At 42.0% G+C, this 16113-nt stretch overlaps 1 protein-coding gene across 4 annotated transcripts in view; it reads left to right on the top strand.

The window, feature by feature from the left end:
- Window positions 1-16113, top strand: part of TIAM1 (TIAM Rac1 associated GEF 1) — a 114143-nt gene that overhangs the window by 65357 nt on the left and 32673 nt on the right. For all 4 annotated transcript variants that reach the window (XM_010722825.3, XM_010722814.3, XM_010722819.3 and 1 more), the window contains 4 exons: window positions 1746-1850; window positions 5113-5194; window positions 10194-10280; window positions 13789-14013. In XM_010722825.3, the coding sequence (XP_010721127.1) occupies window positions 1746-1850; window positions 5113-5194; window positions 10194-10280; window positions 13789-14013 (499 nt within the window). The remainder of the gene's footprint in view (window positions 1-1745; window positions 1851-5112; window positions 5195-10193; window positions 10281-13788; window positions 14014-16113) is intronic.

Consider the following 16113-nt stretch of genomic DNA (forward strand, 5'->3'; position numbering starts at 1 on the left):
TCAAGCATTTCACAGGCTTTCAGAGAGCCTTATCATAAGCTTTTTGCTCCACTTTTCATTTGTGCTATCTGCATTTTTATCTCTCCTCTCTGTTTTTGTTTAATTTGTGTGCATGGTGCTCTTCAGTTTGTGTCTAGGGGTAGCACACTAATCTGGCCAGAAACTAATCTGGCACTCCTATGTGTCATTTCTGGACAGCTACAACCAATTCTGCTTCCCTTGAGTTTCTGAGGTGTTTGTATGGATGTGCATATAGGAGGAAAACTAGGAAAAAATACTAAGAAAAATGGTTAGTAAAGAGTGAGCAAAGGTTGTAAAATGTGTATCAAAAAAGAAAAAAGAGAGAGAGTGTGAGGCTCTCCTATATTCAGTTCTTTTATTTTGTCTTTTGATTGATTTCAAGTTGCTTATTTAATTAAGCAGGTATTTGCAACAGAGTTTACTCCATTTCAGATATTTCATGTAAGGACAGTGTGTTTTTTGAATTGGACATATCTGAATGCAGCAATACAGCAATAGATCTGTCTTTTATTTTTGTATTGGTTGCAATTTTGTTTCATTGATTAATCCAGACCTTCAAAAACATTCCCCATTCTCTGAATACCTGTGGAAGTGTTTGCTAAATCAAGGCACAATCTTCTCCACAGGTCACTTGGTGTACATTACTCATAATCTGTACTGTGTCATCAGTCAGTTGAATCTCAGTATTTCATCATCTTGGCTTGAGGTGGATAAGTGAGCCTTTAAAAAACAGTAGTCTGACACATAACCAGTAGGAAATAATGACATTGTTCCATAAATTTTCAGATGAGCCACTGTTTTTTGTGCAACCTGGGAAATTTTGGTAATTTGCTGATAAAAGATGAAAAGGCAGACTTATAAAAGTTTATAATTGTGGGACATCTAAAGTGAGTGAGGTGAATTTGCCTCCTGTATTTCTGAATCACTTCTGGGTTTTTCACTAGCTTTAGTCAACAGTTTATGAACTTTGAAAGTAACTTCTGAATGACGTTCTTTGTGTTTATCATCATTCCAAATGTGTTTTGATTACACACTGCATTAACCTCTGCTTAAATTGAACTTATTAATCGTGCTGAAAAAAGGTCATTAACATCTCCCAGACCAAATGCTATATCCTCAGCTAATTATGACTAACTCATTAAAATGGTGTGACCTGTTTCCACTAGGATGTAGTCCAGTATAGAACTCTCAGCTTCTTTCACCCTTTTTAAGCCAACCTATCCTGTGTTGTTTTGAATGTAGAGGATTCGTGTATATATATATTTGTACACCATGCATATTTGCTAAATTATGAAGATGCTAAAAAACAAACCAACCAACCAACCAAAAAAATCCACAGAAAAGACTTTTCTGTCACATTTTTTTGTTAGCAGAACATTTGTTTTCCTTCCTGCAATTTTAAATGCACTTTGTATACATGGGTATGCTCCATATCCTTGCTTTAATAGTTTTTGCTTATTTCTGCAATAGCCTGGGATGGAGCAGAACTGCAAAATAAACAGAATTGAAGAGGCTGGTCAGAGTAGTAGCACTGCCCTTAAACTCTTACTTCTGGGGAAGAGGGGAAGCTTCAGATTCTTGTTGAAATTAGGAGAACATGGGTCTCTTATGACAGATGATGCTGGGGCATTTTTTTCTCTCTGTGAATGTCATGCGATTTTCTGATTAGAGATAATGTGAGCCATTGCTCTTGTCTTACAAAGCCTCTTCTCCATTTCTTGCAGACACACCAGCTGGATCACTCTGCTCACTACCTACGTCTTAAATTCCTGATTGAAAACCAGATGCAGTTTTATGTACCAAAGCAAGAGGAGGATATCTACGAACTGGTAATGCTACCTCCTAAACAAAATTAGATGACACTGTGTAGGACACTGTTAATTAGTGTTCATTTGGTATTTCCAATATTCAGTTATGCTTTTTAACTTGCAATTATGTAGCTGTGCAGGCCATTGCAATTGGCCTGCAGTAAGGTAATCCCTCCAAACATTTCATCTTGAGGAAAGAGTTGTGTTCTGCTTACTTTTGTGCACTTACAGGTCTGTGTGGAAGAGAGAAAGAACAGCCACTAGTAATGGGGTGAAGGTCACGACAATGTACATTTAACCTTAATTTCTCTCAAGGCTGCCTGTTCCTCTTGTTTGTATTTTCCTTGTTTGTTTTAAAGACGTCCTGTTAAAACCTCAGTGCTTCTTGTTCAGATCACTTTGATTTTTTTAAGAGAGAGAGTGAGGGTGCAAGTTGTTTTTGCTGCTTTGGTCTTTGGTGGTTTTCATATTTTTGTATGGGATGGTAAATGTTGAGGTTAAAAAGCTGTGTGAGAATATACATTCCTAATTGCTTCATTTGGAAGTCTTCGTATCATGAATCTCAAAAGCAGACTTCAAAGGAATTCTGAAATCAGAGATTAAAAAACCAGACCAAACAGAATTAGTGTCATGCTTTGGCTCTGTGATTTTACGCATGCATGCTGTAAAGCTTTTCAAAGTCCTTTTTATTGGTGGCTGTTTTATTTATAAAAAGTAAAACTTTGCTGGTTATGAATGCTTTTGTTCATTTACTAAAGAACTTCTGCAGTTTGCCATTATCACAGTTAAAAAAAACAACTGAGAAAGTACTAAAAGTGGGAAGTGAAACGTAGCTGTGAAGGATTAAGACTCAGAGGAGACAGATTTGGCTTTGACTTTTTTATGTTAAGGGGATATAGGGTTGACAGAGCTATCAGTTATTGTTTATTCTGAGGAAAACTGAAATTAAACTCTACGGTCAGTAGCACTATGTGTGTGCTGAAAGATTACAGTATAGATAGGATCGTACCTAATGTAGTATTGGTAAAGGTCTGTGCACTTGTGCGTGTGCCTGTGTGCTGGTTTCATGAGAAAATATGAGTTACTTTTATTCAGGTGTTAAATTAGATGATTTTCTTGCAGTGATAAAAGTAATGGCTCTATTTCTGTGGTCGCCCAAATAGTGTTTATAACAGGCGAGTGCTGATGTCATCTTGCCAGAGCTATCTCCCCTCTACTAAAATGCTTTCAAAATACATTACTGTGGGAAAGGTAATTTCTTAGGATGATAATCCTTTTTCTTGAAGAATATAACAAACGATTTAAGTAAGAAGCTGAGATTAAACAGCCATATTCCATTCCTTTCCAAAACATTCATGATGATGCTTTGTTTTCCAACACAGCCTTTCAAAAATTCATGTGCTTCGTTTATTGTGTGTTATAAGAGTTACTAAGGGCTAGGGGACAGCTATTTAGCATTAGGTGCTACACCAGGCAGTTTAAGCACCTTCTATTGTAAATGAAGTGTTGGAATGTTTGGGCTGGAGCTTGACGTGCCAGACTTCTTACTCTGGGTAGGATATTGATGGCACTTTCAGATGGGAAAAGGAGACTGGAGGCCCCTCTGAAATGGATGGGGTGGATGATGGTAGGATGGGGTGAGGCTGGTGGCATTGGGAAAGGATGCTGTGACAGGACCAAAGTGTTAGAGGAAAAAATGCAAGCAGGTGAAGGGCTTGAGGAAATGAAGGTAATGATGAATATCCCCAGACTGCCATGAGAAGCACCAGGGGCAGCAAAGAGATTGAAGTGGATGGAGGGGGCAGCGCTGCCCTTGAATGCTAAATTCTCCTTGGGATGGCTGCAGAGTTCAACCAGTTTTTGTTCTGAAAACAATGCAATTTTCACTTGTTTTTTGCCTTCCCCTCTTTTTAAAATGTTTACTAAAATCTGGTTGAGATTTTGTGAATGTCATTTGACTCATTTTCAAGTGTTGAATAATATGTTTCTATCTTTGAAAACTGCATTTTAAAAGTACTGCTAGCATGGCATCCTCATTGAATTTTACATTTATCTTGCTGTACACAACCACTTAAATGGGTATTCATCTGTTCCATTATGCCTAATATTTGCATTAAACAGATGAGTAAGTGTTGGTAGAAGCAGGAGAGAAACCTTTCCTAATGACTTACTTTACTTTTTTAAGGGAATGGATTAAATGCTTCAGTCCAAACACTCATGTCACTTAATTTCAAAATGTCACTTAATTATTGTGGTTGGTTTTTTACAGTCTTAACCACATTGACAGAATTAATATTTGCCTGTGAGCTCTCTTTCTTCTGTGGCTACGATTTTTTCCAAAGGTTGTTTTTCCAAAGGTGGAAGGATGGCTTGTTACTGAAGTTGTAGCATGTGCTATGGAAAAAACAGCTTCAAACTTATGCTGAGACCACGGCTGTCAGTATGGCTTCGGGAAAGCTAGGGCTGCCTCCCAGAGATACGAGTTCAGAGACTATCTGGAAAAATGGAATTTCCCTACCTGGGTTGTTGTGACAGGCCCCAGTACCACCTCATTTGTTAGGAGCTGAGCGGCAGGGCTGGGATACAAGAGTAAGTAGCACGAAGCAAAAGATTTAAGGGTAATTCCTGTTGCTGGCAGTGTAAGCAGAGTACAGGGCTGCAGCTGGGGGGCTGCTCAGCTCCTGAAAGGCAGAGTGATTCCCACAGAGTGTGCTTGGATGCTGCCCAGAGGTGTGAATTGGTGCTGCTCTCCCAGGAAGGATGTTAATGATGATTTCAAAGGCTTGGATAGAAATAAACATTAACGTGTGAAAGGTGAGAAAGGAACTGCATTTAAAATCCAATCATCTTCTAACAATTGAGAAATGTTTTTAAGAAGGAAAATTCCTACTTAGAATTTTAGTGCTATAAAATAATTGAATTCTTGCAGTGTCTTAATGTAAATAATATACATGCTTAACATTAAAGGATAACTTCCCATTAAATACAGAAGGAGGAATGGAAGTTCTTTTTCTCGTGCACTCAAAATTGTGTTGATGGAGTGAAATAAATGTATTATTACTTTTATGTTGGCAAGTAGCAAAGTACTACTTATTCCTCTTTAGTTTCTAACAGTCAAGCATAGCAACACAACTAATGTTTTGTACACGTGGGGAAAAACTGCCTGATAAGTAATGACCATGGTCTGTTTCTCCCTCCTCCTGAGAAGAACACTGTTCAATATGATTACAGTTAATGTGTTCTCCCACAGTAACTTATTTCTGTGTATCTTTTTTCTGCTCAGCTCTACAAAGAAATAGAAATCTGTCAGAAAATTACGCAGCATATTCAGATAGAGAAGTCTGATACGTCCTCTGATATTTATGGTAAGTTTTGTTTCCTTTTGTTTTAATCTTCCTACCGAATCAGTTCTAGGTGTGTGTGCTTGCCATTGACTGACACACCTGAGAGGCCTGTTGAGCAAAATAAGGAGAGCACATCTGATTCCTGTGCCATCTACAGAAAGCTCACTCCCCTGCCCTAACGCAGCGTTGTTTTACGTGTGACACAGTGAATACGTTTCTTTGCTGGTGCTCAAGCTGTAGGATATGGAGCTCTTTGATGAGAGCTATGGTGGCATTTGGAACGAATGTTTTCTTGTTTTTGTAGTTTCTCAAAGCACCACATACGGAAGTTGTGGGACTGAGCGCTGGCGGGAAGCAGCATCCTTTGCTGATTGTCACATTTACAAGAATGCCTGCATTGCGGTGTTCACAGGGACTCTGCCATGGAGCTGGGGTTTGAGAAAGGGCTGCCAACAGACTGACAGTGGGCTCTCCCCCTCCTCAGCCCTCCCTCTCCCAGTGCCCCTGGCTATGAAGGGACAGAGCCAGGAGCATCGCTGAGGGTGGGAGGCCCCTCCAACTCTGTGGCTGGGCAGCTGGCGTAGGAGAGGCTCCTTGGCCCCTTTCCCTGGCTGCTGTAGTTCTACAAGGTGGGTTCTCATCTTGCCCCGGTGCTCCCAGGCTGGGAGAGCCTGGCCCCGGTGCACACCGGGTTCTCCAGGAGCGTCTATGAACTCCTGGAGCTGGAATCCAACCTGTCGTATAGATCTGGATGGAAGCGGAGGAAGTCCTCCTTGTGTAATTTCAGCAAAATTCCCAATCTTTATGTGGAGGCAGTCATATTATCTCTTCAGTATTTGAAGTTGCAGACCTCCAGCCTGGCAAGTTTGCCCTTTGGTCTAGCAATTACAGTTTGGTAGTGTTTTTAAACATTATTCGAGCAACCTACCCTGCGGGAAGTCAATCTGCATCTTTTTACTGTTTATCTAAATATTGTGTTTTAATGACTAGAATAATTCCAAATCCCTGAACTGCTTATTATGCAGCTGCTGGCCTTCTGAATATTGAGCTCTGCTACAAAGCAATGGTGCTGACTGTGGTTTGAATGCTGACGGCTTGAGAAAGAAATATGAACTAGCACAGCAATGGCCCTAGGTTAAATAATTACACTGTGGCTGAAAGCACTGCAAGAACAAGGGGAATTGTGGCATTTCCCGTTTCTCTTTTCCCTTTTCCCTTTCTGTTTTCTGTGATAGATGGGAAAGACAATGAAACACACTGTCATGTCCTGCGAAAGGGAATCAGCTGCATGAGACACGGGATGTATCTGGTCAGCAGCTCTGACCCTTCAAAGAGCAAGTGCTCAGTGCACCCCAAAAAAAGCTGACTTTGCACTCACTGAAAGAAAATGGCAAACTTGCATTGACTTTAGATGGTTGCAGGATTTCTATAGTCTGCATGTGTCTCAGAAACAGTACTGTATGGTCACTCAGTGACAAGTGTGTACTGAAATACTTGCTTGCAGGGGAGCAAAGGAGGATGAAATAGCTGTGTTGGTCCTGTCTTGGTGCTGGGGTAGGGTGTGATTCATTCTGCAATCCTTTCCAGTGCTGTATTTTTAAGTACATGAGAGTTTTTAGTCCTTTTAGTCTCTGTGTGGAATTAATGTTGCCTATACACACTTCTACAAAACAGAAAGTAAATTAAAAGCACTTTCATGAGGTATGGCAATACAAAGATCAGAGCTTTATAGTTGCAGCATGGATTCTTTTTAACAGGATTGCTTAAGATTTCTTTGTATTGCTTTTGTTTTGAAAGAAGTCTAAATCAATAACATGGCTGTAATGTCTCCAATCATCTCTGCCTAGGTCCTTCTATGAGAAGGTTTACATCTCATGCTGGCTCTTAAGCAGCCGGGCAACGCAAGAAGCTCAGCCCCTGTTCATCATGTGCTGAGAACAGGGTCAGGAGCCAGCACCACAGCTGAACATCTATGGTGCTGAGGGATTTCTCATTCTCCTGATTGCTTTTTTTTTCTGTGCAGCTTTGTTCAACCCTTGTCATACTTCTTGCACATTTTTAGAACAAGTGTCCAGAAGAACTGGAAAAGTCTTCATGAAAATGAGAAGAAAATAAATGAGATTATGAAAATAGTGACATTAACTGTTGCTGTTCCTAGTATTCCAGCTATATCAACAGTAATGTTTGTAAATCACCTTGAATTTTCAAGATACTTCACAAGCAGCTGTTACTTAATCCTGACAATGTGGATTTAGAGCTGTTATCTCCACTTAACAGACAGCATCAAAGGTGGGGAGATGAAATGCTTTCACGAAGGGTTCAATTAGACTGGCCAATCCAGCTCACTAGCCTAGCAAAGTAAAATAATAAGTGAACAGCTGTATGCTGGCTTTACAAGCTGTTTACAGCCAGGTGAGAGATCCTGGTGCCAGCAAGGTGGCAGAGCTGCTTCTACAGGCATTAGCAGGCTCTTGGAGCAGCTTTGCTCTCGTGTCTGAGCAAACTTGAGTTGAAGTGACACCAAGAGGACAGAGCACAGCATTTCAGGGAAGACTCATCTGGGGGGCACTTTGGAGTGTTTCTGATTGCTTATGTGTTTGTAGTAAGAGACATTTCTGAAGTATCTGGCCATTGCCTTCATGACATCTGCCAACTGGTTGCTATTGCTGTGCTGTCTTGGCATATCCATACTTGCCTCTTACACCAGTACCAGCCTCTTCATACAAGGCTGGTACAGAAATCAGAGAGCATTCCCACTAAAAACCCTCTGCTTCCAGCGCATGTGTGCATGAGGAGCATCCCTATACTAATCCTTTTTTAGGCAACTGTCCGTCCCAGGGGATGTTTTTTTTTGTGGAAGCAGGTTTGTTCTGATGTTGTGTTGTTTTGGTGTGACTATGTGCGCTCTTTAATGCTCACTTTTGTTCTCCTGTCATCAAAACTTTTCAGTGAAGAAAAGGCTCTGTCAGGGTCACCGCTCATCTCTTAACACCTGTGTTTCAGGGTCCATGCACAGTTTGATAGTAATCTTTTTGGCAGTGATGGCAGCTTATGCAATCACTGTCACTTCCACCCACTCCTGCCTCCTGCAGTGCTAGTACACGTGTTTGTGTGAAGCACCTGGAAAGTCGATCCAGACAAAAGCTGCACATTTGTACCATGTCTGTATACAAACTAGACAAACATACATGTATACAAACTAGACATACATACATACACAAGCATATATGTGTGTGTTCCCTGCTCTGCTTTTCTGCCTGGCTGCGAAAGCACTGGCAGCAGCACTGCAGAGGGACAGGAGTGCTCCTCCAAATTGTTTACCAAATCCAGACACTGGATTTGCTGCTACTGTGGCAACAGAGTTCTGTTTATCCATACCTGGAGTATGCTCACACACCCTGTCTGCGGAGGGGTTAAGTAGACTTGTGAGATGGTCATTCTGAGGCTGCTGGCTGCCTATCTCTTATCTCTTAAAGCTGATGAAAGCATGTGTAATGGCTCCTTACGTACATTCTGCCAGTAATTATTGCCTTGGCTGAATTAAAATGCAACTATATAAGCTCACAGCCCTGACAGTTTGGACGGGGAAGTTGCTTTCTCATGGAAAAGAGGGGAGCTTGAAACAGGCTGGACATCATCTCCCAGTTAGCTACAAGAAGAATGTGAGATGCATTTCAGCTTTGCTTTAACTGTATGGTAGTTGGAGTGGAGGCTGTATAGCAAAACAGCATTTCAGTTGCAAAATGGTGATTGTTTTAATAGCTGATCATTTGTGCTGACTCAAACAGCAGTCTTGAGTATGCACCACCATGCCTGTGGTTTAGGTTTTCCAGGTAGGCTTTGCAGTGATGACAATCAAATGCTACTATTTTTTTTTACATCTGCTCTTTTGTTTAGTTAAGAGTTTTTCTCTGCCAAAGCAACCGCATTGAGTGAGCTTCACAAAGTTTGTTTTATTCAGGCTGAGGAACTCAGTAAGCCACAGAGGGCCATATGCTGCTAGCTTCCAGGCTGACACATTCTTCCCCCTCCTTTTCTTTTTAAATGATATATAGAAGAAATGACTTTGTGTCCATAACCATCAGCTTGAAGGGAGTCCTCAAATCAGAATGGGCTCCCAGCACATCTGCTTCCTCTTGGCTGGTGGCTCCATGTCAAACAAGCACCTCCCCCCCTAGAGATTTGCAAATGTTTTTCTAGTTGGAAGAAGATAGAGCAAATGGTTGCCTATACCCATTTAGGGAGCAATGAAGTTTCAGAAAGGCAAATGTTCAGCTTTAGATAACTCAACAGTAAATAAGCAAGACCTGTTTAACTAAACACATTGTATTTACTTTACACATTATTATCTTACACAAGTCAAACACAAATGGCAAGAAAATCACCAAGACCAAATGTAACAGTACATTTGCACTGTTAAAATCAAGACTTTGTCAGTACTTCCATTATAAGATTGTTCAGTAGGTCTCTGGGGCAGCTATAAAAAGTGTGCTGAAACTTGGCAAGTTACACAGATCGTGCCAGGAGAAACTGAGAAAAGAATGGAGGAGAGGGAAAGGCAACATTTCTACAAACTTCAAAAAGCAGAAGTTGACTGTAGAGACATTGTTGTAGACTGTATGAGTTAATGATGGTGTGTCAGCCATACTGTCAGCTTCCTGGCTTTTGTTGGTTTGGTTCGCAAAACACAGCACTGTACAGCTTTTGTCTGCAAGCAGCAAACTTCTTGAAATGACCTTTGAGAAGGGAATTTGAAGTGTGTTCCAACATTTTGCAGCTGTGGTATACTTAAATAAAACTGTAAATGATTTATGTAGAAACTTAGAAATTGAGTTTTTTCTTAAAGATGCTTTTTCACTTTTCAGCATTTGTAAAGGTTTAAAGAAAGGAAGAAAGGAAAAGTTTGTAACTACTTCGTCAAGAAAAGGCATAGCACTGCCTTCCCTTTAGTGCACGTTGTTGTGAGGAAACACTGGAGTTGCTTGGTGCTTTCTAACCATGTGACTGGGTATCTCCTTAGGTTTCTCTTTGTCCTCTGTGGAAGAAGAAGGGATTCGTCGTCTGTATGTGAATGGTGTCAAAGAGACAGGCCTAGCTTTCAAGAAAGGTAAAAGACATTTTTAATTTACATTTACTGTTGTTTGTCTTGTTATTTTTTGTCCTGGTGTAGACCATGAGATTGTTGGGATGGGAATTCTATAAACACACCAAACTCAGGATCCCAGTCCAGAAGAGATCATGCTCTTTTGTCAAGAACTTGAGGTACCAGGTGCTTGGTTGTTCTTTGGGATCAGCTGTGCTGTATAGTCAACCTCTTTTAATTTTGAGTTACTGTATATGTAAGAGGGTTCTTTGCAGCTGGAAAGAAGACCAGGAGCCCTCTCAAATCAGTCACGGCAAAATGAACAGATACGGTAGAAACTATCCTGTTATCCTCTGTGGCTGGAACTGTTGCCCGTATTTTTGTGCCCAGCCTTTTCAGAAAGCATAAAAGCAACAAACTTGCAGACAGAACTATGTTGTCAGGCTCATCCCAGCACAGAGCAGGAACCATAGAATTGCCTGAATTGGAAGGAACCTTTAAAGACCATCTGATCCAGTCCTCCTGCAATGAACAGGAACGCCTACAGCTCCATCAGGTGTTCACAGCCCTGTCCAGCCAGACCTTGAGTGTCTCCAGGGACAGGGCATCCACCACCTTTCTGGACAGCCTATGCCAGTGCCTCACCACCATGGTTCCACCATATCTTACCCAAGCTGAAATTAACCCTGACAACACCATGCCCTTGCTGCTTTTTCCTGTTTGTTGCTCTCTCCAGTGTGCTGGCAGTGCTGCTCCTACAGTCACAAGAGGGGCTTGTTGGGGAGACCGGCAAATTTTAAAGAGTGATACAAGGAACAAGAAGAGTAGGAAGATTCTCACCTCATCATAGCCCGTTAGTACTCTGAGTCCTCGAAAACACCTTCAGAGTTTTGTGGTAGTTCAGAGCTTACTCAACTGCTTGCAGTTGCTGAAAGCAATGGGAGTTGTTCTCTCCCAAGCTGGAGCTGACTGCTTCAGCTCACTGTCTTGCTAGAAAACTGCTGAGGCAGACGCATTTGACTGTTTGACTGGTTTTCTGACCCACTAGCAAGTGTATTTGGCTTGCATTGCAGTGAAGCAAGTGGCAAAAGTGGCAGAGGGGAAGGACTGAAGCTGAGAGAGACTGAGGGGAGTGGTTTTGGCTGCAGGGAGCCTGGAGTTTTGTTCAGTTGTAGCTTCTAACTTCACCTGAAGAAAACCACCTGGGGGTTCTGGAGGCTTCTGCGTGTCAGTAAAGCTTGAGAAGGCCGTTTTTCTCTGTATTGTCCCTCTTCATTCCACCTCAGCCCCACACAGCGGGTGGTAATTCCCTGTTGGATGGGATGGAGATTCTGCCAGCAGCCCTGAACAAGAGCTTGAGATCAGCTCTCTGCCAGCCTGCACTAGGGAAGTAAACCTCTGTGGGCTTCCTGTGGAGAACAAAGAGAAAATGAGGAGGAGGCTGGGGCTACAGCAACAGGGCTTTCTTGTTTTGCCTTCAGGAAATGTTTGAATGGCAATTTAAATGAATACATGGATGCACACTGCCTCCTGTGGGGCTGAAGTGCTAAAACATGCTGTCAGTGATACATTGCTTTTCGTAATAGATATAAAAAGCCACTTCTGTATTGACAGTATTTGGCAGGATATTATGAGAAGATACGCATAGTTAGCAGAGAGGAAAGCTCTTTCTTCCTCCCATTATTTACATTTATGCTTGCATTTGACTGCACTTCCTATAATAAATTTAACAAGAAGAGTTACAATATTTCCTTTTCAATTTTTATTCCGAATGGAAAACTCTTAAATTTTATTTTCTCCTAATTCTTTTTATGATTATTTTTCCTGTTGGTATGAGCATGAGCATGAGCTTGGCCATTTTTGGAATTTGAGATACTTGATAGTATGGAGCTATACGTCTTCCTTCATCCCAAATGATTCAAAGCATGACTTACAAGGAGTAAACGAAGCCCGAGATGTGATGTTTATGGTTACAGACATATTAATGCACTACTATTATAAGATAGCATCACTAAGTAGAGTAAATGAAATAATGCAAAATGCTTGACTTGCTTTGTTTTGTGCTCATTTCAAATACGATTTTACAGTCCATTTACTTTGGAGCTATTTTATCTATTTCACCTTATTCTTTCTGAAACTGTGCTCTGTGCTACAGTTTCTGGGCACAATTACATGCATTTAAGAGGGATCGCAATTTTCCTACAGAAGGCTGAAGCCCTTTAGCCTCCCCCCTTCCACCATGTTTCTTTCTCAGATGAGGATAGGTAATCTTTCCAGGAGGATGGTTACAACTTACAACTCAGGCTCATTGAGTTGGACCTCTCATTGTGGCTTAAGGATGGACATGGAACCTGCAAGGACAGATCAGATAGCATAGGTCACCTGCAAGGAGCAGCTCTTTTGACCCACTAAATTCCAGCTTTCCACCCTGTAAGTGCAAGAATGGTGACCGGGATGCCTCAATGGTCCCTTTTATGGCCATTGCAGAGTACACTCTTCCATCTTCTCCGGGGCAAATGCCTGCAGAGGACTGCTGCCATCAACCTCAGTGATGAGTGCAGTCCTGAAGACTGACCTAAAGGCTGACTGACTCTGGAATTTGTTTGGGTTTAAACCCTGGCCCAGTCCACTGTTGTCACTTTTCGGCAGGCCAAGGGGAAGGTCAGGTCTCCTGCTGCACTTGAGAGGGCTGCAAGCTGTCTGTCACATTTCTCCATCACCCTGAGGCCAGTGGGAGTCAGCTGCTTCCTCTGCAGATCCCCTTTTCCCTTGGGTGCTGGGGCTATAAATACCTCTTGAAATCAGATTGAAAAGAACGTGGCTGACTTACCAAATGTTAAAATTTGCCTTTGTAGAAGATCTGTATGTTGAGATGTTATTCAGATAGGGACAGAGAGGATGCTGTCTGGAGTCCCACACAGGTTGAGTGCAAAATGCAAAATGTTATCTTTCCTCTTAGGTGCATCAGTAGGCGATCACTTTGTATGAAAGCATGCGCTTGTACAGAAAATTAAAAGCAAAACTCAACTCTGTCCAGCAGTACAGCTGGTGTAGCAGTTCTGGGAGATTAGCTGGGCTGCTCGTTGAGAACCCCTGCTCCCCTGAGCAGAGGGACAGACCTAACTCACATTGCTTCACCTGGCCCAGTCCTTCCTCTGTCCTGTGTGCAGAGCCTCAAGGTCTGCCTCTGTCCTTAAGCATGCACCTATGTATGAGGAATATGTTTAGTACAATGGCTTGATGCACAGCAGCTGTCCCCCTTGCAGAGTAATGTGAAGAAAGACAGGATATGTTCCTTTTGATACCTTGTGAGGAACTTCGTGGGTATTACATGCTTATGGATACTGGAATACCAGCCTAACAACAGATCTGTGTAAAGTCCATCCAATTTCAATATGATTTGCAATCATACACGTTTATTTAATGTCTAGACATAGCACTGTCTGGCACTTTATAAATACTGAGCTGAGCTCCTTGATGTCTGTGAGTCGTGTCACTGTGCAAGTCTTACCTGTTCCTTTTTATGTTTCAGGCCTGAAAGCTGGTGATGAAATTGTGGAAATTAACAAGAAAGCTGCCGAAGATCTGGACTCAGCTTTGCTGAAAGACGTCCTCATTCAGCCTTCACTGTGTCTTACTGTCCGTACCTATCCTGAGATAGAGGAAGGGCAAAAATTAATGCAGCCACCACCACGTCGCTTGGAAAACCCGTCTGACTTGAGTGACAGCACACTGGTGTTTTCTGGAAGCAACCAAGGTATTGGATTCAATGTAGGAGTTACCAGGAAGAGGATTGGTGTTTCCAGTATGCTGTTGCAGTCCCATTGATCGCTGTCTGTAACTTCTGTGATGAAAAGAATTACAGTCTGAGTGCACTGGGTAGATAATAAATGAGATCTGGAAGCTGTAAGGTATAATCTGCGTCAGCAGTGAAGGATGACTGTGTACACAGTTAGACTGTGAAATAAGTAATCCCTGCATGCGTGTCCCATCATCTACCTGTGCATCCAGCATGTCACGTACCTACCTGACTGCTCACTTACTTCTGGGCCTGCACAGGAGGTATCTTTACCTCTGGATTTGCCCTCAGGTATATGCATAGCAGGGAAGGAAGAGGGAATAAGCATTTATCCTCTCTGGGATCAGCCATGAGCCCCATGTATTTGATGAAATACATGAATAATTAACAGGGACAGTTCAAAACCCCTCAAGGTAGAGCTTGGCATTAGAACCAAATGTGCCTACCTGGTCCCACAGCACTCTGGGATGGGTAGGGGCACATCTGCACATCACTGTGATGCTCAGAGAACTGAATGGCAGACAGTTAACCTCTAGAGAATGTAAACTGTTCGCTAGTAGCTTGGCTTCCTAAACTAGATGAGGACAAAGAGAGAAGTGGCTGTGGGAGAGCAGGCCCACACCTTGGGCAGTTAATAGCCACTGTGTGTCTGAGACAGCAGTGCTGAGAATTGCAGGAAAGCTCTTACACTGTGTCTCCTCATTTCTAAATGTCCCCCCTATTTCAAAAGATAAGAGGATATCATATATACCTGTGTGCTTTAAGGGTTTTTTTGTTTGTTTGTTTGTTTGTTTGGAATAATTTAAAAATCAGGAAAAATGTGTGAAATGGCCAAAACCAAGTAGTTTTTGGATAACCCAGTTTATTCAAAGCTGAGGCAAATTTTGGCTTCCAGTCAAAAGTAAATGGTTTATGAATATGTCAAAGTATTTAGTATTTGCCCCAGAGTACAGGTTTCATAAATGTCAAAATAATTGTTCTGACATCTGTGAAATGGTTTTGTTTAGGGCATTTGGAGCAGGAGGGGCTGTTGCTGCATTTTATTGGGACTCAGGTCAGCCTTCAGCCTTCTCCCAGCAGGTGTCTCTCTGATAGTTGTAGTCATCCAGTACAGGGATTTCTTTGGGGGTCCGGGTGCACACCCAAGCTGACCTAGAAGCTGTGTGAGTGCATAAGCGTGATACTGAGCAGGAATTAACAAGCCACAGAGAGAGCTTGTTTGCTTGGACCCAGGACCAAGCTGACTCAGCTCTGCCTGTGAAGTATCAGGTGGGTAGAGCCTGCCACTCATCATTTCTGGGTGCTGCTCTGTTCTGAAACTATTTACTGGAAGCGATCTAGCAAAAATGTTCTTGTTCTGATAACAGGAACACATAGTGAGGATGGTGAAAAATAGACTTCAATTGTGACTTTTTAGAGGGTGATATTCATAGCAAGTAGAATAACACAAACAAGAAGAAGGCTTAACATCAGCTTTTTGTGAATACCTCTAAAAATAGGGATAAAATCAGCCTCGTGTAAGATGTGGGATAAATCCCCCGAGGCAGTGAAAATTAAACAATTTCAGAAGGACTGTCTTCCTTTCATTGAACTTTTTCAAGTTAGGGTTCTGTGTTCAAAAATCAACTCTTAAGCTCATGCTGTAAATGTTATGAGCTGGCCACCAGATGTCCCCATTTCCTACATAACACCACATCTTTGTGGCCCATCCTTCTGCCTTTGCCTATGCTGACTGCACTTACCCCTTGGAGTTCTGCCTTGGGTGCAAAGAACTGGAAGCTGGCTCTTTCATATTTATGCAGCATGGTGATTTCTAAGCCAGAGGAGTAATACTTAGTAACACAGGGTGTCAGTAGCTGATCTCATTAAGCAGCTTCCCTGCCACTCTCAGTGCTCTGCGTCATTTCTTTGAATATTTAGGTCACAGAGGGGTCCTTTTTCTTGCTGAGAGACAAACAGTGTGTGATTTGCCAACTGCCATTTTCATATTGCCCAGTAACAAAGCTGTGGGCACCATATGGAATGAAGACATAGGACATGGCTGATGAACACGTTTCA

This window comes from Meleagris gallopavo, chromosome 1 (assembly GCF_000146605.3).
Source record: "Meleagris gallopavo isolate NT-WF06-2002-E0010 breed Aviagen turkey brand Nicholas breeding stock chromosome 1, Turkey_5.1, whole genome shotgun sequence".
In the NCBI taxonomy this organism is placed as follows: Eukaryota; Metazoa; Chordata; class Aves; order Galliformes; family Phasianidae; genus Meleagris; species Meleagris gallopavo.